The sequence below is a fragment of the Hyperoodon ampullatus genome, assembly GCF_949752795.1.
Source record: "Hyperoodon ampullatus genome assembly, chromosome: 19".
Classification (NCBI taxonomy): Eukaryota; Metazoa; Chordata; class Mammalia; order Artiodactyla; family Ziphiidae; genus Hyperoodon; species Hyperoodon ampullatus.
In genome coordinates this window covers 51,963,255-51,987,920 of record NC_136932.1, presented here as the reverse complement: position 1 = coordinate 51,987,920, position 24,666 = coordinate 51,963,255, and the positions used below count along the sequence as shown (strand labels likewise).

At 42.2% G+C, this 24,666-nt stretch overlaps 1 protein-coding gene across 3 annotated transcripts in view; it reads left to right on the top strand.

Moving 5' to 3' along the window:
* Positions 1-1,405: 1,405 nt before the first annotated feature.
* Positions 1,406-24,666, top strand: part of AATF (apoptosis antagonizing transcription factor) — a gene marked incomplete at its 5' end in the record, with an annotated part of 104,600 nt that continues 81,339 nt past the window's right edge. For 2 of the 3 annotated variants that reach the window (XM_079725397.1, XM_079725396.1), the window contains 4 exons: positions 1,406-1,496; positions 2,526-2,708; positions 4,195-4,620; positions 5,078-5,215. In XM_079725397.1, the coding sequence (XP_079581523.1) occupies positions 1,406-1,496; positions 2,526-2,708; positions 4,195-4,620; positions 5,078-5,215 (838 nt within the window). The remainder of the gene's footprint in view (positions 1,497-2,525; positions 2,709-4,194; positions 4,621-5,077; positions 5,216-24,666) is intronic. The other variant, XM_079725398.1, reaches the window with a different exon arrangement.

Sequence of the window (24,666 nt, the reverse complement as noted above, 5' to 3'; positions counted from 1 at the left end):
CCGTGTCTGTGGGCATCTACCCCGAGGGCTTCCTGCCGCCACCTAGGAAGGGACATGGGACAAGTGGTCTCTTGTTGCTCTTGACGCTGGGGGCGTGTATGGAGACTAGGGAAGTCAGGGACCCTCATGTCCCTTGGGTTCCACAGGAGACACTGGAGAACTGAGGGTTCCCCAGGCTGTTCAACTGTGGGATCCAACTGGCCTCGGCTGTTCCCAGGAAGGGCACAGGGCACCCCTGACCCTGTTTTCTGGATCCATTTGAGGCAGTGTCCATTTAGGCGCTTCTAGGTCTTTACAGGTGACCTCAAACAGATACTGGAAGGATAGACCACCTTCTACTCCCCTGATCATCCCTTTTTGCAGTTTCTGTTTACATGTTTGTCTGCCCCCCTAGGCTGATCACTGCCAGAAGAGAATCTAACTTACTCCTCTTTGTATCTCATTTAGCAGTGCCTGCCACATAGCGGGCAGTCAGGGAATGCTTGATGAAGGAAAGAGCACATAAAGGGATTGTATTTTTCTATGCGCCTGGGTGCAGTTAAATTGATCCTATTGGGTCTTTATATTTTGAGTCTACCTGTGCCCCTCTAACTGTAGCCCTGAGTTTTCCCGCATTTGTGCACTACTTTCAAGTGTCTGAGTATGCCCTCATCGTTGAACAGCAAGGATATCAATACCGATGGGTGTGCAGTAGAGTAATCCCCACTCCACCCCTTTTCCCTGCACAGACAAGGCTACTTGCAGAAGCTACAGAATCGATCTTTATTTACGCACAGCTATAGCGCTTGCTAATTCCTATTAATAAAAATGCCAGCAGTGCACCGCACACTTACACATGCCCATCCCTGAGGCACGATTTCCAAATCGTGGCCATCGCGGGGCCAGAGGCGTGTGCCCGGCCCCAGACTCCTCCAAATTGTGAAATGCCAAACCTTCTTTTGGTCCCAGTCTGTGCGTGCCCTAAAGCACACGTAAGCGTCGAGACGCTTACCCTTGACTCCTCCTCCTTCCCAAATCAGCCACCACGGGTCACGGTTACACTACACTTTATTTCTGAGCAAATACTTTATACAAGAGGACACAGGCTGCACGCAACGCTGTCTCGACTCGGGGCCAGCAGCGGTGCCGTGCCCTTGCACGCTCCCGCGCTGCCCAACACACCCCCTCGGCGCACGCGCACGCGCACACGCGTCAGCCTTCCGGGCGCTTCCGCCTTCATCCTAGCAACGCCCGTAGTGACGCAAGCCCCGCCCCCTCCCGGGAGCCTTCCGGAAGTTGCCGGCCGGGAGCAGGGTGCACGGCTCCGGGCGTCCCTGGATGTGCTGGGGCTCAGTCTCTGGGCGAGAGGACTCGGAAGGGAGAGAGCGACATTCAGTAGCGCGGCGCAGGGCGAGGCCTGGTGACCATGGCGGGGCCGCAGCCTCTAGCACTACAGCTGGAACAGTTGTTGAACCCGCGACCGCGCGAGGCGGATCCTGAGGCCGACCTGGAGGAGGGTGAGGCCTGATGGGGGCAAGGCCACGTGCGGAGCCGTGGGCCGGGCCCAGTGCGGACCCGGGCGGTTTGTGAGGGGCCGGCAGCTGGGCCTCGCCGCCTAGCCTACTCTCCTTCCCCTTGCGCAGAGGAAAACTGCTTCCCGGGAGGGTGGCCCCCGGGGCTGGGGAGGAGGGCTTCGGAATCCTTCGGACGCGCGTTCTAGATTTGGTGCTCGGGTGGGCGGAGCGTCCGGAGGACTCAGGCTTGGGTTAACTGTTGATCCAGTGCTGTTGCAGGCAGCCAGAGTCTGGTAGCAGGTTGGAAGTTATCTTTCAGGATGCCCTTACTGGCATTGCGTTAGAAATGAGAAGAAAAAGTCTCATCCTTTTTTAAAAAAAAAACCTCTGCCTGTCCCTGAGAACCTACTTGGAGGATGAAGGAAGAAGTAGGCTTCCATGGTGCCGTTTCAGCCCTTTCAGGCTTCAGCACACTTGCTTAGCGGCTGACGAATGATATTTCTGATCTGTAAGCTGATGTTCAAGGTCTAGTTGGGAGTAATCCTCCTTTAGGCTTGAGTCAGAGAAGTGTGAGGAAGGGAGAATACGGAGGGATAAATGTGAGTGCTGGACCGTTTCTTAGGAATAATTAGTTGAGGGAACTGGGGCTGTTTAGCCAGGATACGCAAAAAAACCCCAAAAAACAAAAAACTCCCTGAGGGATGGGCTGGAGTGGGATAGAACATGATGATGGCTGACTTAAAATATTTGAGCTGACTGTCACACATGGAAGAGGGATTAGACTAGTTTTCTATGATCCAAGGCATGGAAATACATCCTTCTAGTAGATGCAGAGAGTCAGCTTTCTGTACAGGAACAGCAGCAGCAAGGTAGCAAGTGGTCTGCCTTGGGAGGTGATGACGTCCCTGTTCTTGGAAGTTGGTGGGGATTTTGTAGAGGACGTTCAGCGTGAATTTAAAGGGCTCAACAGGGTTACCATTAAAGTTTGTTCTAACCAGGAGATTCTGATTACTTTTCCCCCTCCCCCGACAGCCACTGCTGCCAGAGTGATTGACAGGTTTGATGATGGGGAAGATGATTTCCTGGCGGTGGGTAGCATTAGAAAGCTGGCATCAGCCTCCCTCTTGGACACAGACAAGAGGTACTCTGGCGAGACCACCTCTAGAAGAGCTTGGAAGGCAGACCATTGGGAGCAGACTCTGCCAGGTTCATCTGGTGAGTAGACGTATTTCCATGGTACTCTTTCTTTCCTGATTTTTTGGGGTTAAATTTTTTTTTTTTTTTTTGATGCTCTCTGCAGAACTAGTCCGGATGCCCCACTTACTGTCTTAGGAGAAACCACTGATTTGGCATTAGAAAGGGCCCTTTGAAGTACTGAATTTCACTTGGTAAGGAATCTGAAGTCTGGAGCTATTAAGTTGCTATACTCCTAATGTTTGCACTAATGGCTCACCCTAAAATGGAGTGAGAGAAAAGGCCTTGCATATTTGGATTTTGGAGAGGGCTATGTGTTGAAAAAGCATTGTGTCTGATGAGCATGCTACTCATGGATTTTGACCCTTTTCCTTTGGTTTGTCAAGTCTTGCATCGAGTCACTGGATAATATTAATTTGTGACACTCATCTTTTGCCAATGTAAAAATTTCATAATCCTTCCCTGTTCCCTCCAACAGTTAGGAGGATGTGAGCTTATAGTTTTAAAGATTGTGAGTTTCTCAGAGTGGAAGGAGGGGGCGGGATATGGTGATTATTGAGTGGATGCTATTTGTTTTCCTTTGGAGAGGTCAGAGGGACCGTGTTGAGAATCTACAGATAATATAAAAGAAACAGTCACTCATGTTGTGATATCCATGGTTTAGTCCCTGATACAGTCCTTGGGGCTCCCAGATGATAAGCTCATTTCATATTCTTTGCTTAGAGAATGATAAACAGACCAGTCCTGGGACCAGTATCATATTTATTGAGCTCTCACCATGTGTCAGGCACTGTGGTAAGTCCTTTAAATTCTAAGAGCCTGGTACATAGTAAGTCCTCAGAAAATGTTACCACCATATCATTACATGTATTATCTCATTTAATCCTCCCAACAGCCCTGTGAGGTTGGGACTGTTTATCCCCATTTTACAGATAAGGAAATTGAGGGGCACATTGGTTAAGTGGCAGATCAAAGGCTGTCTTTTCCTTATAACCTTGCTTAAATTCACTTGCTCCACAGTTAAAATCTCTTCCTCCTCTTGATTACCAAAACTTTGTCAAAGTGCTTTTAGTTCTTCTCTGTATTATAGTTTTTATGGGTCTGTCTTTCCCACTAGAGCCGTTCAGTAGGATAGGACCCATGTTTTTTGGTTTTTTGTTTGTTTGTTTGTTTATTTTTTTTTGGCCACGCCGTGTGGCACGCAGGGTCTTAGTTCCCCAACCAGGGATCGACCCCTAGCCCCCTCCATTGGAAGCGCGGAGTCTTAACCACTGGACCGCCAGGGAAGTCCCATAGGACCCATGTTTTATTCATTTTTGTTTCTCCCTTAGCATTTTAGAGATAGTAGCTGTGTAATAAATATTTGTTGAGTTGCATTGAAAACAGTAATACTTTTTTTTTTTTTGGATAGATGTCATGATCCTTTAGTTAAAATGAAAGACATGGCCTAGTATTTGTTTTAAGGTAACTTTTTTTTCTTTTTTTCCTTCTTCCCTCCCTTGTTTAGATAAAGAAATATCTGATGAGGAAGGGTCTGGAGATGGAGATTCAGAGGGTCTAGGCCTGGAGGAATCCAGTGAGGATGCCATGAGTGCTGAGGAACAGGAGTGTGGTGATGGTGACAGTAGCCTGGCCTGGAAAAAGAGGAGCAGAAGCCACTCCAGGAAGGCGTCGGGCTTCAGTGTCCAGAGCATCAGTGACTTTGAAAAGTTTACTGAGGGAATGGATGACCTCGGTAGCAGTGAGGAGGAGGAAGACGAAGAGCAGGAGAGTGGTATGGAGGAAGGGGATGGTGAGGAAGACTTTGAAGGTGAGAGTGAGGAAGACAAGGCTGAAGACAGGACCAGTGAGGATGACGGGGTGGTGATGACCTTCTCCGAGGTCAAAGTTTCCGAGGAAGTGGAGAAAGGCCAAGCTGTGAAGAACCAGATAGGTTTGTACACGGCTTGCTGTTTGCTTATTTTGAGTGTCCACATTTGATCTCCTTTTTGTTTGTTTGTGGCTGTTTGCTCTCACCTGTGTCCTTCCAATTAGTTGGTGATGTGCCCCACTTACCTAGAGGCCCAAAGCGCCGTTCCCCTGTGCTTGGCCTGCTATTGCTTCACTCAGCTGCTTTGCTGGTTCTGCTCTAGTACTTCTGGCAGCTGTGGAAGGTTGAAGAGAAGGGCGTTGTCTCCTCTCGTTGGGCTGTAGCATTCTCTCTCTCATGTAGCAAGTCAATTTGCGTCCAGACACCGGATTTATTTCCTGTAATAAATAGAGTGTTTCCATGGCATGAAGCTGATAAAGCCGTGCTGCTTAGGGACTGCTTTGATTTCCAGTCCCTCCCCCTCTGCCTGCCCCAGGAAGATTTTATTAACTGAGGAATGGAATTCTTTTTTCTTTCTCAGCACTGTGGGACCAGCTCTTGGAAGGAAGGATAAAGCTACAAAAAGCTCTGCTGACCACCAATCAGCTTCCTCAACCAGATGTTTTCCCCATTTTCAAGGACAAAGGTGGCCCAGAATTTGCCAGTGCCTTGAAAAACAGTAAGAATACTTATCCCATATTGTGATGCTTAAAACCACTGGGGTTCACTGGGATACACTGGGATTGTATTCACAGCACGACAGAGTTGAGAAGACTTGGCTTTAGTCATAATATGGTATAAATGGTGATTTTTAACTTAAAAAAATAGCAGTATAACCCTCTTATCAAATGAAGGCAACTTTGATCAAAACAGGTTGGGTGCTTGAGTCGTGTCTGTTCCTCTTTTTTCCAGCCCTGCTCTCACTTTCCCCTCCCCTCCTCTTGGCTTTCTGAGCTACTGCTTTACCGCTCAGGGAAAAACCACCGGCACAGGACGAAAGGGAGACAGTGAATGACTAACCTCAGTTCGTTTAACGTGTATATCATGTGCTTAAAGGACGCCTTTCTTTGTTGGGTGGTTTCTAGAACAAAATGCTGAGATGACCTTACTCCTGTCTCCCTTTGGGTTCCAGAGGGTGATGAAGGATGGTGACCGCAGAGGGAGGAAAAAGTTGTGAAAGAGAATTGCTGGGCTGTAAAGTCCAAGAATTTTAGAAGAACAAAGGAATTTAGCAATTATTTGGCTCCCAGCTCCCTCATTTTACAGAGCAGAGAGCCAAAGCCCAAAGAGAATGAGTTGCCCAAAGTTACAGAGCTCGATCATGCACGGCAGAGACAGCCTCCTCCAGCTTTTCTGCCTTACAATCTAGGGGCTGCCTTCGGCACCACGCTGCCTCCTGGGTGCCCAGTGGCACCAGAGGACTGGGGCCGAGGAGAGAGATGCGGAGTGAGCGCACAGAGGCTGGAATTTCCATCCCTTACTTGCACGCTGAGACTTAGTGTTGTCATTTGCTCTTGCAAACTTGTTTTTATAATATCGTGGAGTTAGCATGAGAAGGGGCCTGAGGAGGACAGCAGTCAGATTTGGCGTCTGCCTCTTGGTAGAATCACCTTAAACCATTTAAGATAAATGGGTAGGATTTCTAGGGTAAGGAATTGTGTGAACCTTTCTTGGCGGAGACTACTTGGTTTAATTAGGAATTACTTCCCAAGGGCCAGTCTTTAGATTGTGTGTCTTGACATACTTGAAGTCAGGAACCCTGCAGATACTGTGAGCGTGGGTCTTTTGTAGCCCCTCCAACAGCTCTTCCCCGCTTCCTCCCTCAAATAAATGATAGCTTGGTGGTTTTCAGCATTTTTGAGATTTTTGGAGCACACCTCTGTTATTTTTAACGCCCTAGTGCCCTGATTTCCGGTATGCCTTTGGAATGAGACCTAGATTAAATGTCTTAAATGTTTCACAATAAGGCCTTTTCCATGTTGTTACTCATTACTCTTCTTGTTTGAGCCAACCCTGCCCCCGCTTTTTTGGGGATTCATCTCAAAATGTAGATATTTTAAGGGTTTATCAGTGCTCGGTATAAGGGACACATTCTTACTCTTGGATACAGTTCAGTTTTTTTAGCTGTTTTAATGTTATTTAACTTTTATTTTGCAACAGTTCTGAGCATTTTAAACACTTAAAAAAAAAACTATTTTATTTTATTTTATTTTTTTGACCGTGCCATGTGGCATGTGGGATCTTAGTTCCCCCACCAGGGATCGAACCCACGTCGCCTACGTTGGGAGCGCCGTGCCTTGACCACTGGACCGCCAGGGAATTCCCCGACCTCTTTTTGTACTTAACCAATTGCCTCTTTGCCTGGTTGATGAATTCCAGTTAATCTGACAGATGTCTCCTAATCTGACGAGATGGGTTGCAGCGGAGGAGGGAGAAGAAAGGACTGTTTATTTGGTCTCACATATTCTAAGGTGGGAGGGTGGAGAGTTTTCTTTTGTTTGAAATTTTTATTGGAGTATAGTTCATTTACAATGTTGTGTTAGTTTCAGGTGTACAGCAAAGTGAATCAGTTATACATATATCCACTCTTTTTTAGATTCTTTTCCCACATAGGCCGTTGTGGAATTGAGTACTGAGTAGAGTTCCCTGTGCTATACAGTAGGTCCTTATTAGTTATCTAGGAGCGTTTTCTGGTTACCAGAATTTCTATGCATCTGAAGGGTAGCTAATTCTTGTTTCTACCTTTATGACAATATGATATAATACGTTGTGTATTTCCCTATCTTGGTGAGCAGAGTTTAAGAAAAACTTCTTGGTTACGTTACTGTGGGTGAACAATTTATGCTCTGTTATACAGCTGGTGTGGAACATAGGCTGAATGTGTACTGACCCCAGAACAAACACTGGAACTTCATTTCTTTAATTAAATCTCTTTTCACTTTGGTTGGTCTTACAGTAAGGTCAGACTGCCTGGGTTTAGATTCCATCTCAGCAGTGGATTAGCTGAGTGACCTGGAGCAAGTTACTTAACTTCACAGTAAGATGGGGATAATATGATTGTGAAGATTAAAGGACGTAATCGATATAAAGCATTAGCACAGTGTCTGGCACACTGCGCACCGCATATGTTACGTACATGTGTTCTCTTCTGCGGAAATAGGCATCTGGCAGTGTTCAGCCCCGTGAGTGACGGTCGTCACTGTAACTAACCATCGTCCCCACTGTCTCCAGTGTTTTTTGACTTTTTGTTAGTGTTCAGATTCCCTGTATGATTTAAATTAACCACTTGTTCTGGAAAATGGGTAGTGTTATATTCTTTTATTATTATTATTATTATTATTATTATTATTATTATTATTATTTTTTTTTTTTTTTTTTCCGTATGTGGGCCTCTCACTGTTGTGGCCTCTCCCGTTGCGGAGCACAGGCTCCGGACGCGCAGGCTCAACGGCCATGGCTCACGGGCCCAACCGCTCCGCGGCATGTGGGATCTTCCCAGACCGGGGCACGAACCCGTGTCCCCTGCATCGGCAGGCGGACTCTCAACCACTGCGCCACCAGGGAAGCCCTCTTTTATTATTATTTTTTAAAATAAATTTATTTGTTGACTTTTGGCTGCATTGGGTCTTCATTGCTGTGCGCGGGCTTTCTCTAGTTGTGTTGAGCGAGGGCTACCCTTCGTTATGGTGTGCAGGCTTCTCGTTGCGGAGCATGGGCTCTAGGCATGTGGGCTTCAGTAGTTGTGGCATGCAGTCTCAGTAGTTGTGGCTCGCGGGCTTTAGAGCGCAGGCTCAGTAGTTGTGGCACACGGGCTTCGTTGCTCCGCGGCTTGTGGGATCTTCCCGGACCAGGGCTCACACCCGTGTCCTCTGCATTGGCAGACGGATTCTCAACCACTGCACCACCAGGGAAGCCCAGTAGTGTTATATTCTACTGTAATACGATTCAGCTTTGGCCTCTATGACTGTGAGAAGGTGATCAGGCATTTCCTTATTGCCAGACCCAGCTGCTGCCTCCGTGAAGCTTTCAACCTTTCCTTGAAATTTTTCCCTTAGGTTTTGGCGCTACTGCATGTGATGTGTGGGTTCTCCTGCTTTTCTGACTCCTCTTTTATCCTCTCAGTGTCAGTTTCACTGCATTTAAGATCCTGTTCTCAGGCTGTGTTTTCTTGGCATATTCTCTCCTTGGCTCTGTCATTTACTCTCATAGTCCTAACAGTAGCCTCTAGAACAGAGCAGACTTCCAGCTGTATTTCAGCCACAGTCAAGTCCTGAGCAGCATGCCTTTGTACCCTAAGCACCTTAAACTCTACTTTTCAGAAACTAAACAAATATCTCCTTTCTTCCCCAACACACTTAGTCCTCAAATCACCCTGATATTACATGTTGGTGATTATACCTCTCGATGTGAAATAATTTCAGAGGCATTTTTTGATATTTAGTAGTTGCGTAAGTGGTAAGTCATGAAGTAACCTTAGCAAAATTAAGGGATTTTCCATGCACAAAACCATTCCTCTAAAGAGGTTAGCTTTTTCCTCTCTGATTTTCTTATAGCATTAGGAGGCAGTTCTTTTATGTTGGTAGCAGCAATGTATAAGGAAAAAGGCATGTTATTTAAGGAAACCTCAGCATGAGTTGTTTAAAACTTTTCATTATGGAATATATCAAACCTATATAAAAGTAGAGAGAATTGTATAGTGAACCCATATATCTTTACCAGCTAGACACTTATCAAGTCACGGCGTATCTTATTTCATCTACTTACACTAACTCACCCCCTACTTCTGCTTTATTTTGAAGCAAACACCAGACATCCTATCATTTTATCAGTAAATCAGCATGGATCTCTAAGAGAAAAGCATTTTTTAAAAAAAATCACAATATCATCCCACACAAAAACACTAACAGTGATTTCTTAATAAGCATAACTGGTTTGAATGGAGGGGGAATTGAGAGAGCATTCCTGTAACAGGTGCTCTCTATTGTCTTTTCAGAGTTTGCTCTATAGCTTTAAATGAAATGATTAAAGGGAAGCCAAACTTCAGCCATAATAAGTTGACCTTTTAGTGAAATGCATGTTATTAATGTACTTAATGAGATGCAGTACAGATTGCAGTGAGCACCATGTTTCATTATAGGTCTAAAATGCAATATCATTAAAGACCTTTAATAGAAACAATGGTTGACATTTTGATATTTCCTATAAGCAAAAACCCCCCAAGAACACAGTATAATGTAATATAAATATAGAGGAAGTGTCGAGCTTTTTTACTTGCTTAAGAGTATAAACACAAATTCCACTATTAAGAAGTTACGTTTTGTTGGTGCCCACCCCCCATCTTCCCACTTCTAGTTGCAGTTCACCCGCTCATCCCTCTGTGGCCCTTCCCCCAGCCCCTCAACTATTTTGACTTGAAGAGACTAAACATTTTAATGCCAATTTGACCACAGCACTAATAGACACCTTAAAGAACAACTTCTAAAATTTTGAGTAAGTCATGGCAATCGGAATCTTGATAGATAATGTTTCTGTTTTGTTTTTTAAATTTTATTTATTTTTAAGTAGGCAGTGTATTCACATGGCTCAAAATTCAAAAGATGCTAATGACTCTGTAGAGGAAATCCTCCTTCCCACCCCGTACCCCTGCCACCCAGTCCCCTATCCCATAGGCAACCAATATTGTCAGCAAAATTTCCCCCTTTGTTAATCACTTAGTTGCCTTAGGTGACAAATCCATGAACATCTATTTCAGTGTTAGCTCGATTAACGCTTTGTGGGTTCATGACCGAGTTCTCACAAATGATCTGTAGAACCCTGGAATATTCGTAATTACTTGGGATAGGTTTAAGTATTGCTTGGGACGAAGGCACTTGCAAGCTTCTCCAAGTGCAGCATTGTGTAGGATTAAGGACTCTTATTACTGTAGACTTCATCTAGCCAAGATGGTGTGAGGAAGATGGATCTTTTTGTTTCAGCTGATGGCTACTATTTTTTAAAATAGCTTTACTGTTCTAATTATAAAATCATGTCATGTCTACTTCAGAAATTCAGAAAATGCATAAGAGCATAAAGAAGAAAATAAGAATTACCTGTAATCTTACTACCCAGAGGTAACCAACAGTTGTCATTTTGATGAATATCCTTTCAGACCTTTTTCTGTGTTTACACACACATACATACACACACTTTTTTAAACAAACATGGAATCTTACACATATGTACTATTTTGTAAGCTTATTTTTTTCTACTTAACATATTTCATGTCAGAATATTGAGATGTACATCAGCATTTTCAGTGGCTACAGAATATTCCATTTTATTGATTTACTGCAGTTTATTTAGCCAATCTGTATTGATGGATACTCAGGTTTATTTCAGCCTTTCACTTTTATAAAGCATGCTTTGATAAACAGTCTTGTACGTACATATTGGAGCATTTTGCCTAAAAGTAGCACTGTCCAATATAAATACGGTTCAAGTCACATACGAATTTTAAATTTCCTAGTAATCAAATTTTTAGAAAATTGTAAGAAACAGGTAAAATTAATTTTTGTAACATATTTTACTTAATGCAGTATATAACAAATATTATAAGTTTAACATATAGTCAATATTTAAATACTAATGAGATATCTTACGTATATTTTTTCATGTCAAGTCTTTGAAATCCAGAGTGTATTCTACATTTAGTTCATCTCGATTTGGGCTAACCACATTTCAAGTCTTCAGTAGCCACATGTGACTAGTGGATACTGACTTGGACAGCACAGATCTACATTCCTGGAAATTCGATTGCTGGGACAAAGGGATTGTACTTTTGTTTCTTTTTTAAGCCTTTGGAAGATACTGCCAAGTTGGCCCTTAGAAGAATTATAACCATTTAATTCTCATCTGTAACAGTTGTTTTCCTGGACTCGTGCCACCACAGAGTATTATTGATCCTCTTATTTTTCCTAAACTGTAGGTGAGAAATGAAGACAATCATTTCTTGATAACTTTCTGTTTGATATTTACGTAATACCTCTTGACTTAGCTTTGAAATCTATGCTACGTTTGGTCTGTTTCTTAGAGAATGAGTTCTACGTAGGAAGACTTTTGGTCCCTATTGAGCTACTACCTAATTTGTCCAACGTGGTTAATTAGGCATTTAAACTATGTAGAAAGTAAAGTGGGGTCAACAGAGCAAGTGCTTTTCCAAAGCAACCGGGTGGGGGACCCAGGAGGAGAGTGTCAGATTCTTTCACCCACTCTGAAAAGATGAGCCCTAGATGGCTCACAGAGCTGTGGAAGCTCGAAAACTACTGCAGCCAATCTCATCAGAACATTTGTTTTATTGTTTTGGGTTTCTTAGGAATTAAGGTTGTCTTCAGGCCTGAAACAATCTTTAATTGTGATGAGTTAAATAAGGAAGCAACCCGGACTTGTAGTAGTACTAGTAGTAGGCAGTAGTAGTAATAGGTAGTACTAGTAGTAAGTAATAGTCATCATCATTGTCATCGTAGTAGTAGTAACATATGTAGTAGGATTGCCTTATCCACTGGATTCACAGTGAAGCCATACACATCAGTGTATGTTGGAGTCTCTTTATATGGACATTTTATGACCTCACCTTTAACCATATATGCCTGGCCAAAAGAAAAAGAGGGAGAGAGAAACAGCGTAAGTAGTGCCGGTGATTCTGCCTGCCGTCTTTTTCAGCGTGCTCACGCCCTGGAGTAAGCATGGGTGGCAGGTGGAATCTGTGGCTGCCATAGTTATTCTTTGTTCCGGGTACCTCTCCAGTGAGCATCTCGTCAGACAGACTGCGAATCTAGTGGTTACAGTTACAGCCTGCAGTCTCTGTCCAGCACGGTCCCCAAACATAATCATCTTGTGTTTAATCGACGAAGCGGCTGTAGTGTTTGAGGGGAAAAACTGACCATGTTGAACTTGCACAGAGACTGTGGCGCTGTACTTTCTGGGCAATTTTCGGGATTTTTAAAGCAGTTTTGTGAGAACTTGATTTTTGCTTTATGCTCAGACTTTAGAACCTGACCACTGCAAAAAGATGCTACTCTATTATTGTTATTTGTGTCTTAACACTTATCCTTAAATCACTTTATTAAAATTATACATGAATATGATAAATAGCACAGAAGCATTCAGGAAGACAACAGTCCTTTGCCTTACTTTCAGTCTCATTTTATTTCGTTTTCCTTTTATAATTTTAAATAATTTGTTTAGATCTCTATTTCTTGATTTCTTTATCCTCTGGTATGAAAGATGAGAATGCTACTGACAGGTTAAGACGAAGACTGAGCAGTGACCATTTTATTTAGCAACATGGTGGCCATCCTCTACCTTGATGAGCAGTTTTGGTGGAGTGGGAGGGATGCAGGCTTGACTGGGATGGGTTTGTGAGAGGACGGGAAAAAGGCATCTGAGGTAGTGAGTATAGACAACTCTTTCTAGGAATGTTACTTTAGAGGAGAGCAGAGAAATGGGAGGTTAGATGGCGAAGGATGTGGAGTCGAGATGAGTGTTTTGTTTTTGAGATGAGAGCAATAACAGCATGTTTGTATGTTGATAAGAATGATGCAGCAGAGGGGAAATTGATGATGATGGGGGGGATATCTGTAGCAATGTCCTTGAGGAGGTATGTGAGATGGGACTAGGACATCCTTAGAGAATGGTGGCCTTTGATAGTGGGGACAGTTTAATCGTAGTGACATGTGGGAAGACAGTATATGAGTAGACACAGATAGGTAGGAGTCTCCGAAAATTCTCTTTTGCTCGTTCTATTTTCTTTGAAATAGAAAGAAACCAAGGTCATACATTGCGAATGAGGAGTAAGGAAGGAGGTGGTAGAAATTTGGAGGAAAAGGTATGAGGTAGTCATTCCATTCTTCTTCCACTACATTTTTACATTCTTCCCTGCAACTGCAACCAAGATTCCCGTGCTCTATCCATATGTTGACCCTGGGAATTGAAAACCAGTCAACTGCATTTACAATATGTTCTTACCGTGTAAATAAGGGTATAATACCAGGGCAGGGAGGGACTGGAAAATGACTTTTTCTTCCCCGTGTGTTCAGAGGCCTGTCTGTAGGAGTATGTTGCTAGTTCAGTACAAGTGCCTAGTTCCTGGTTCAAGTAGATTTTTTATAACCCTCCATCAGTTGCTTAAAATCATGCTGTATTTTAGTTTGCTTTACATTTGTTTTTTTCTTCTTTTTCTTTTTTTGTGTTTTTTTTCTTTTTCTTTTTTTGTTTTTGTTTTTTGCCTCACATTTGGACTGTTTATCTATTATATCATTTTTTTCCTAGGTCTCTAGATTTTCTTTTTTCCCCTGATAGCTCAGTTTTATCATCTCAATCCTTCTTCCCCCATACTTCAAATCGTGCGGTCTCTCCTCTTACATTCTCCCAGTTTGAGTGGGTTGTTCTCTGGGTCTAGCGCACTGGGTCCTCCTGGGACTTCCTTTCCTTGCTCTTCTCGGGTGGAGCTGTGTTCTGGCTCTTCCTGTATCTCGGTTTGTCAGTTTGGTGCCAAACGTGGATGGGGAGTAAATGACCTGATTTTTTGCAGATTTAAAAATGCTCTGCTTCCTTTGTCATTGATATCGATATCTTCTTCATGGATTGGGTATACATTTCTGGGTTGAAAATTACTTTCGCTCAGAACTTGAAAGTACTGCCCTGTATAAGTTTCCTATTGTTTTTTGGTTTTAATATTTAATTATTATTTATTTATTTCGGCTGCACTGGGTCTTAGTTGCAGCATGCGGGATCTTTAGCTGTGGCATGCGAACTGTTAGTTGCGGCATGCATGCAGGATCTAGTTCCCCAACCAGGGATTGAACCCGGGTCCCCTGCATTGGGAGCTTTGGAGTCTTACCCACTGGACCTCCAGGGAAGTCCCAGTTTCCTATTGTTACTACAACAAATTACCACAAACTTGGTGGCTTAAAACAGCAGAACTTTATTGTCTCACAGTTCTGGAGGCTAGAAATCCTAAAACCCAGGTGGTCAGCAGGGCTGTGCTCCTTCCAGAGACTCTGGGGGAGCATCTGTTTCCTTGCTTTTTCCAGCTTCTTGAGGCTGCCTGCGTTCCTTGGCTCATGGCTCTTTTCCCTCTTCAAAACCAGCAATCCCATCACACCAAGTGTTCCTTTTCTGACTGACCCTATCGCCTCTCTCTGGTAAGGACTTCCTGTTTACATTGGGCCCACCTGGCTAACTCAGGATCCTCTCCCCATTGCAGATCCTTAACTTAATCACACCTGCGAGGAAGTCCTTTTGCCTTGTAAAGTAACGTATTCACAGGTTCTGGGGATGAGAATGGCATGTGGATGTCTTTGGGGACCATTGTTCAGCCTTCCACATGCCCTATTGTCTTCTCTCATCCAGATGTTGTCCAAGAGAAGGTGGTTGCTGGTTTGAGTCTCATTCCTTTGTAGGTGACTTGTTTTTGTTCTCTGGAAATGTTTGGGATCTTCTGTTTATTCTTGGTTTTCTGAAATTGCCCGAAGCTATGTCTAGGTATGGGTCCTTTATTATTCATTTTATTGAGTACTTACTGGGCCCTTTTAATCTGAAGATTGTGTGGTCTTTCAGTTTTGGGAAAATCTCTTCTCATATTTCTTTGCTAATTTCCTTCCCTCCATCATCTCTGCTCTCTTTTAGGTATTAAACTGGATTAGTGTTGTTTTTTTCTCTGACATGTTCCATCTTTCTGTGATTTTCTGTGTCTGTGTTCAGAAAAATTTTGAGTTTGATTTCCTAGTTCTTTTTTTTTTTTTTTTGCGGTACGCGGGCCTCTCACTGTTGTGGTCTCTCCTGTTGCGGAGCACAGGCTCCGGACACGCAGGCTCAGCAGCTGTGGCTCACGGGCCCAGCCGCTCCGCGGCATGTGGGATCTTCCCGGACCGGGGCACGAACCCATGTCCCCTGCATCTGCAGGCAGACTCTCAACCACTGTGCCACGAGGGAAGCCTGCAATCATATTTTTTTTTTTTTTTTAATTTTTTTTTATTAGTTTCTGCTTTATAACAAAGTGAATCAGTCATACATATACATCTGTTCCCACATCCCTTCCCTCATGCATCTCCCTCCCTCCCACCCTCCCCATCCCACCCCTCCAGGCGGTCACAAAGCACCGAGCTGATCTCCCTGTGCTCTGCGGCTGCTTCCCACTATCTATCTACCTTACGTTTGGTAGTGTATATATGTCCATGCCTCTCTTTCCCTTTGTCACAGCTTACCCTTCCCCTTCCCCATATCCTCAAGTCCATTCTCAAGTAGGTCTGTGTCTTTATTCCCGTTTTACCCCTAGGTTCTTCATGGCATTTTTTTTTTTTTTTAATTCCATATATATGTGTTAGCATACGGTATTTGTCTTTCTCTTTCTGACTTACTTCACTCTGTATGACAGACTCTAGGTCTATCCACCTCATTACAAATAGCTCAGTTTCGTTTCTTTTTATGGCTGAGTAATATTCCATTGTATATATGTGCCACATCTTCTTTATCCATTCATCCGATGATGGACACTTAGGTTGTTTCCAGCTCCGGGCTATTGTGAATAGAGCTGCAATGAACATTTTGGTACATGTCTCTTTTTGAATTATGGTTTTCTCAGGGTATATGCCTAGTAGTGGGATTGCTGGGTCATATGGTAGTTCTATTTGTAGTTTTTTAAGGAACCTCCATACTGTTCTCCATAGTGGCTGTACCAATTCACATTCCCACCAGCAGTGCAAGAGTGTTCCCTTTTCTCCACACCCTCTCCAGCATTTATTGTTTCTAGATTTCTTGATGATGGCCATTCTGACTGGTGTGAGATGATATCTCATTGTAGTTTTGATTTGCATTTCTCTAATGATTAATGATGTTGAGCATTCTTTCATGTGTTTGTTGGCAGTCTGTATATCTTCTTTGCAGAAATGCCTATTTAAGTCTTCTGCCCATTTTTGGATTGGGTTGTTTGTTTTTTTGCTATTGAGCTGCATGAGCTGTTTATAAATTTTGGAGATTAATCCTTTGTCAGTTGCTTCATTTGCAAATATTTTCTCCCATTCTGAGGGTTGTCTTTTGGTCTTGTTTATGGTTTCCTTTGCTGTGCAAAAGCTTTGAAGTTTCATTAGGTCCCATTTGTTTATCTTTGTTTTTATTTCCATTTCTCTAGGAGGTGGGTCCAAAAGGATCTTGCTGTGATTTATGTCATAGAGTGTTCTACCTATGTTTTCCTCTAAGAGTTTGATAGTTTCTGGCCTTACATTTAGGTCTTTAATCCTGCAATCATATTTTTAATCTCTAAAAGATCTTTTGTTTTCTGAGTGTTCTTTTTCTATATAATTAATATACTTAGAGTATATTATGTACATTTAAAGTTCTTTTGCTTTTGTTTTATATTCACTTTAGTTCTTAGAAGTATCCCTATCTCCACCAGCTTTTCTGTTTACTCTGGACTTTTTTCCTCTCTTTTACATTTTTATCCAAGTTTAAACATGTATACAATTTAAAGAGTCAAATAATTCTACAGAGCTTGTTATGAAAACTAATGTCTGCTGACTGTACACTCCACTACCTTGCCATACATAACCCACTCTCCTAAAGCAACAATTATATTTTAAATTACTATTATTGTTTTTTGAATTCATGAATTTATCTCCGTATCTCTAATTGACATGTTTCATTTCTACTAGATTTTTCAGTGTTAGGCGTTATTTATTGACTCCTCATTATGAAAATGCGGATTTAGCCCTTGTTCCTACTACACCCATGCACACTTTCTGTCCCTTCCTGGTTGTGTTGTAATTTGGTTAGATCAGTAGTCAGTGTTTACAGAATTATGTCTGTGTAAACACTGTTCACAGCTGAGCAGTGTAATATATATGCCGTGATTATTTTTCCTTTCCCACACATCATTTTGTTTTCTAGAGTTAATAACTGTTACTTTTTTGTTTATTTTGTTTTCTATGCTGTAATTCAAGCCTGAACTTTTCTCGTGTTGTCTAAATCTCCCCTCAAGATAATCAGTTGCATCAGCTCTTCTGCCAGCTTACCTTCCTAAAGAAGTCTCTCCCAGAACCTTTTTTTTAAAAAAATTTATTTATTTATTTTTGACTGCGTTGGGTCTTCGTTGCTATGTGTGGGCTTTCTCTAGTTGCGGTGAGCGGGGGCTACTCTTCGTTGCGGTGCACGGGCTTCGCATTGCGGTGGCTTCTCTTGTTGCGGAGCACGGGCTCTAGGCGCGTGGGCTTCAGTAGTTGTGGCTCGTGGGCTCTAGAGCGCAGGCTTCAGTAGTTGTGGCGCACGGGCTTAGTTGCTCCGCGGCATGTGGGATCTTCCCGGACCAGGGCTCGAACCTGTGTCCCCTGCATTGGCAGGCAGATTCTTAACCACTGTGCCACCAGGGAAGCCCCGTCGCCCAGAACCTTTTGACCTGCTCTAACCTGGACTGTTAGCCTTCTCCGGTGCCCGGCTGTCATGCTGGGATCTCCCTGCACCACCATCTGAGGGATTACCTTCTTCACTTCCCACTTGTGTGGATCTCCTTGTCAGGATCTTTCTTGGCTTATTCCCTTATTTTGGTGAAGCACACCCTCTAATAGCTTGCTGAGGAAGGATGCATGAGAGGGAAACTTTTTTAGACCTTGATTGTCTGAAAGTACCTTTACTCTATCATCACAATTGATTGACTCGCCGACTGTGTATAGAAGTCTATAGAATATTCCTTTGCCTTCCACCTTCCAAAGTTGCTGTTGGTGAGTCAGAAGCCATTCTGATCCCTGATCTTACAGTTTTTTCCTCCCTGTTTTGAATTCTTTGTCCAAAGAATTCTGGAATTTCATGATGCTGCACCTTGTTGTGGATGTGTTTCATCATTGTGCAGAGTGCCTGCAGGCCTTTTCAGGCTGGAGACTCGTATCTTTCAGTCCTCGGAAATTTTGTTAGCGATTTTTCTTCCCTCTGTTTTCTCTTCTTTTTCTGCAAGGCCTATCATTTAGTGTTAGACTTTTCCTCTGATTTTCTTTTTTTGTCTCTTCCGTTTTCCAGTTCTTTCTCTCTGTCTTTTTTCTTTCTTTTCTCTCCACCCCCCCCGCCCACTTCCTAAGACATTTCCTCAGCTTTATTTTCTCATCTGTTAAGTATTTTTATTTCTTGTCATACATTTTATTTCTCTCGGGATATACCTGGTGTGTATATATATGTGTGTGTATATATATATATATATATATATATATATGTAGTATTAAGAGTTCTTCCTGAGTAGTCTGTTTCCTCCAAGCTGCTTTCTTTTCTTTGTTTTAACCTGGGTGTAATATGTTAGATGTTTTCTTCAAATATTTGGTGATCTTTTGTCCACTGGTGACTTTCAAGAGTGGGTACTCAAAAGCTGATTAGCGGCTTTGTATGTTTGGATGAGGCTCTTTGTCTGTGGTTTCCATTGTAAAGTAATCTATCTGGGCCATGTGGGGAAACCCGCATGTCAGTATTTTTAGATCTTTGCTCTTTATGGGATCTTAGTTGCTAGAGAACTTCTAATCTCCTGTCTGGCAGCCAGCATTGTAGGAGGTGGGTAGGCTGGGGGTCTCAGCATTCAATCTGTGAACTTCTGCTTATTCCCCGTTTCGAGAATTATGCCCTTGCCTCAACTGTGTCTGGTGTCCCCCAGTCCAGAGACCCTGTGTTTAACTCTCTTCAAGGGATAAACCTCTAAACGTCTGCCTGAGTAAAGAGGTGTACTGACTGTTTGTAGCCCTACCTTCCTCTACTCTCCTAGAGGTGCCTGGCACTGCTAGTTCTTGAAGCTTCTGGGATTGTATTTGTGGACCGTGAGGGGATTGCTTCTTTTTCTTCACTGCCAGCACCAAGGTCAACTAGCTCAGGTTTGCTAAGTCACAGTTATTTGTCCATCTGCTTAAAAAAAAAAAACTGGGGCTTCCCTGGTGGCACAGTGGTTGAGAGTCCGCCTGCCGATGCAGGGGACACGGGTTCGTGCCCCGATACGGGAGGATCCCACATGCTGCGGAGCGGCTGGGCCCGTGAGCCATGGCCGCTGAGCCTGCGCGTCCGGAGCCCGTGCTCCGCAATGGGAGAGGCCACAACAGTGAGAGGCCCGCGTACCGCAAAAACAAAGCAAAACAAAAACACCTGGTTTATTGAGCTATAATTGACATACAGTAAACTGCATATAGGTCCCATTTCTGTAACCCTAACCCTGTAAACAGCATCCCTGGAAAGAGTTGTCTGTACTCACTGTCTTGAACCCCTTTCTCTTGTTCTGTCATGAATGCGTTCCAGTGAAGCCTGTATCCCTCTTGCTCCACCAAAACTGCTCCTCAGGGTCACAGGTGACCACCATGTTGCTGAGTTAAATGGTCAGTTCTCAGTCCTTGTCCTACTTCACCTGTCAGCAGCATCTGTACAGTTTGAGCTCTGTGTACACCCGAGGAACCCTCCCCACAGTCAAGACGGTGCACACATGCCTCGTCCCCAGAAGTCCCTCAGCCTCTTTGTAACCTCTTTCTGTCCCTCTCCATTCCTCGGCAACCGCTAATCTACTCTCTGTCACTGTAGATTAGCTTGCATTTTCTAGAGTTTTATATAAATGGAATCATGCAGTTTGTACTCTTTTTGTCTGTCTTTCACTCAGTGCAATAATTTTGAGATTCAGCCATGTTTTTGCCTATATCAGTAGTTCATTGCTGAGTAGTAGTATCATATGGATATAGCACATTTGCTTTGTTTTGTTTCTGGTTTTTAGCTGTTATGGATAAAGCTGCCGTGAACATTTGTGTGCATGTTTTTGTATGGACATATACTTCCATGCCTCCTGGCGAACTAAGAACGGAATGGCTGGGTCACATGGTAAATATGTTTAATTTTCATAGAAACTGCCAAGCTGTTTTCTAAAGTGGTTATACCATTTTACAATCCTCCCAGCAGTGTATAAAAGTTCCACTTGCTTCACATCCTTATTAACACTTGGCATGGTCAGTCTTTTTAATTTCAGACATTCTAATAACCGTGTAGTCATTGGCTTTTTAGCTTACAAAACTTAGTTGCTGTCATCTGTCTTATCCAGGTATACCTCAGAGATATTGCAGGTTCATTTCCAAACCACTGCAATAAAGTGAATATCTCAGTAAAGTGAGTCACATGACTGTTTTGGTTTCCCAGTGCATGTAAAAGTTATGGCCACACTATACTATTAAGTGTATAATAGCAATAGCATTATATCTAAAAAAAAATCTGCATACCTTAATTAGAAAACGCTTTAATGCTACAAAATGCTAACTGTCATCTGAGCCTTCAGTGAGTTGTAATCTTTTGGCCGGTGGAGGGTCTTGCCTTGTTGATGGCTGCTGACTGATTGCGGGGAGGCGGGAGGGTGGGGGGGCAAAGTTTGCCGCAGTGATTGACTCTTCCTTTCACGAATGATTTCTCTGTCGCAGGCGATGCTGTTTGATAGCGTTTTACTCAGAGTAGAACCTTTTTCACATTTGGAGTCAGTCCTCTCAAACCCTCCCACTGCTTTATCAGCTAAGTTCATGTAATGTTCTAAATCCTTTGTTGTCATTTCAAGAGTCAGTTGAGTTCACCGTCTTATATGGGCATGGTTTGTGGCACCCCGAGACAGTCACAACTGTAACATCAAACATCACTGATCACAGATCACCGAAACAGATATGATAATAATGGAAACGTTTGAAATACTGTGAGACTAACCAAACTGTGACACAGAGACACGAAGTGAGCAAATGCGTTGGGAAATGGTGCCTATAGACTCGCTCGATACAGGGTTGCCAGAAACCTTCAATTTGTAAAACACAGGGTATCTGCGAAGTGCAATGAAACAAGGTGTGCTTGTACTTTGTCCTTCCTTTGTGGGTTTGTTCCTTTTAAATTTATTTTAGCTAGTGGAATAAAATAGAGAGTTCAGAAGTAGATTCTCACAAATATAGGCAATTGGCTTTTCACAAAGGTGCAGAGGTAGTGGAGAAAAGATAGTCTTTTCAACAAATGGTGCTAGTACAATAGTACATTCACTTGCAAAAAAAGTGAACTTCAACTTACAGCTCATACTTCATACAAAAATTAACACAAAATAGTTCGTCAACTTGAATGTTAAGCATAAAACTATAAAGTGTTTTGAAGAACACATGGGAGAAAAATGTTCATGACCTTTTGTTAGAGAGCGTTCTTAGATCATCAAAAGCATAATCCTTAAAAGAAAAAACTGATGATTGGACTAAATCAGAAGTAAATCTTTTGCTCTGTGAAAGACGCATTAACAGAATGAAAAGAAAAGCTACAGACTGAAAGAAAATATTTGCAAATCACTCATCTGACAAAGGATTTGTGTCCAGGACTTATGAAGAACTCTCAAAACCCAACAATAAAAAATACCCTTTAAAAAAAAAGGGCAAAATTCTTGAACAGAAACTTTACCAAGGAAGATATATGATGACAAATAAGCACATGAAAAGATGTTTATTTAACATAATCATTAGTGTTGATGGAAATGCAAATTAAAACCACAAGGAGATGCCCCTATATACCTATGACAATGACTAAAAACAAACACCTGACAACATCAAGTGTCAGCAAGGGTTCAGAGCAACTGGAACTTCCATGCATTGATGGTGGGAATGCAGAATGGTATAGCCACTGTGGAAGAAAGCTAGTTTTTTATAAAGTTAAACGTATATTTACGAGATGATCCAGCAGTCCTACTTTTAGATATTTTCCCTAGAGAAATGAAAACATATGTCCACACAAAGACTTGTATGTGTGTGTTTCTAGCAACATTAATCGTAATCACCAAAAACTGGAAACGGCTCAAATGTCCTTCAGTAGACAAACGGATAAATTGTGGTACATTACTCAGCAATAGAAAGGAGCAAAATATTGATAAACGCAGAATCACTGATGAATCTCAAAGGTATTATGCTAGTGAAAGATGCCAGTCTCAAAATATTATACGTATACTTTAACATTCCATTTATATGGCATTTTGGAAAAAGTAAAACTAAAGGGATGGAGAATAGATCAGTGGCTGGCAGAGGTTAGGGGTGGGGGAAGGGTTTGACTACAAAGGGACAGCCCTGCTTTCTTCTTTGTTTCCTGTAAGTTTCTGTTTTCCTCTTCCGTAGACTCATTTCCTTGGAGTGTTTGGTGCCTAAATTTTGTCCGCCGGCTTGCCTCTGAACCCTTCCGCTTGGCTTGATTGTGAACATTTTGCTTAGATTGAGGGAGGGCTGTAAATAGTTGTGTGGTTATTCCCACATAACTCTGGGAATATTTCTTATGGTAATGGGTACATGATACAGTACTTCTAGGGATGGAGGAACGGGCTACATCAACCTATAGTGTCATTTTTGCTTGAAAAATATATATCTGGTACTAAAACCTTACATAGAAGAGAATAATAGATTATGCAGAGCTTCTAGATTTTGATGTGGGTTAGAACTGAAAAATGAGATGTCTTTAAACTCCTTTTCCTTCTCTCTTTGATAAGTGATATAATGTGGTTTGGACACTCAGAGATTCCTGAGATTCCAGGTTCTGGTTGATGATTTACTGCAAAATTGCTTATAAATTGAAGTAGAAAATGTTTTGCAGACCTGGCAGCTTTCTGGCTTCACACCCATTTGTCACCCAGCATTTCCCTTTGTGTATAGAACAAGAATTAATTAGACTGCACTGCAGGAAAAGTTTATGGCTATAATTTATATAGGATGAATTTCTTTTTAAAGAGACAGCATTGTTTTGTTATACCTATATACATATAAGTGTGTATATATATAAAGTGGGTTTTTTTCCTTAAAGCAGTGTCTGAGCTTCTGGAGTGAACAGTCATTTTTCTGCTTAATGCTAGATGTTGGTGGAATAGATGCTTTTATGGTGATTGCTTTCTGATTAAACTGTTGAGGTTTTTGTTTCTTGTTTTTAAATTCATTGTGTACTAGTGAGCAGGCCTCAGTTTTAGGTTTGCATTTTACACATTGGTCAGACTTGTCTGTTTTCCAGAGCTTTGTATTCGTTTGGTCTCTTTGAATACTTAGGATTGTGTCTTTTTTTTAGGGTCTTGCTCATTCAATTAATGTTTTCATAATCAATGCAAGTCAGAACTTGCAATTTGTTCCTGATTTGCACATTAAAGAGCTCCATTAATTAAGAATCTTGGTGTTTGGCATGTTCCTGCAGGATCTGTGCCTTATTTACATGGTAAGAGTGCAAGATGCAAGTTTCTCAGTTGTAGTGGCAATTGCAGTTAATCTTGCTTTTTCTTTTTCTTCTTCTTCTTTTTTTTTTTTTGGCTTGTGAATGACAATTAATTCACAACTCATTGAAACTACTTAGGGATACATTGTACCAAAGTAGGAGGGAGGGATCCAAATGTAGGGGGCCACAGGAAGAGAAGAAAGTAAATCCTTTGTTTAAAGGGGAAAAAAACCTCTGAAAGACATAGAGAATTTATGTGTTTGGTTTTTGTTGGTTGTTTCACTTGGCTAAATCTAGGAGGCATAATTCTGTTTACTCTGAATTTGCAGATTTTTTTTTCCTCTTGGTAATAGTAGTTGTACTGATAAATGAGGTTGCCTTTCATAATCCAAATAACCCCAGACACCTAGAAGAACATACCCCTGTGCTTATGTCAAGTATGCTGTTTCATAATATTCCTTTTTTGAGTTTCTTTTTCATGAAATCACTTTCCAAAGTGTTTGGGTTCTGTTACCATTTCTTTTGGACGCCTTGGTCAAAGCCGGAGATGGTCTCCATCTTGATATGTTAGATGGTATAAAAGCAGTTGGAAATGTGAAATCAGATCACCGGTTTAGCAGGTTCCTGCTTTCCAGTTTCAACCACGGCTAATGCTTACCTACTCATAATGTATTTTCCCAACAGTAGCTAGTCCATCTTTAAAAATACCATGAGAAGCTGAAAAGCATTTTTCGAAAGAGTGGAGACGTTTTTTCACCTGATATTTATGAAACTTGCTAGGGCTTTTATGGGACTTAATTTAATTTGTCCTTATAGTCTTCCATTACAATATATATGTAAAGTCTTTACATATATCTTTATATATAAAGGTATATATAAAATCTTCACTGTAAAAAAAAATACATAAACAGTAGA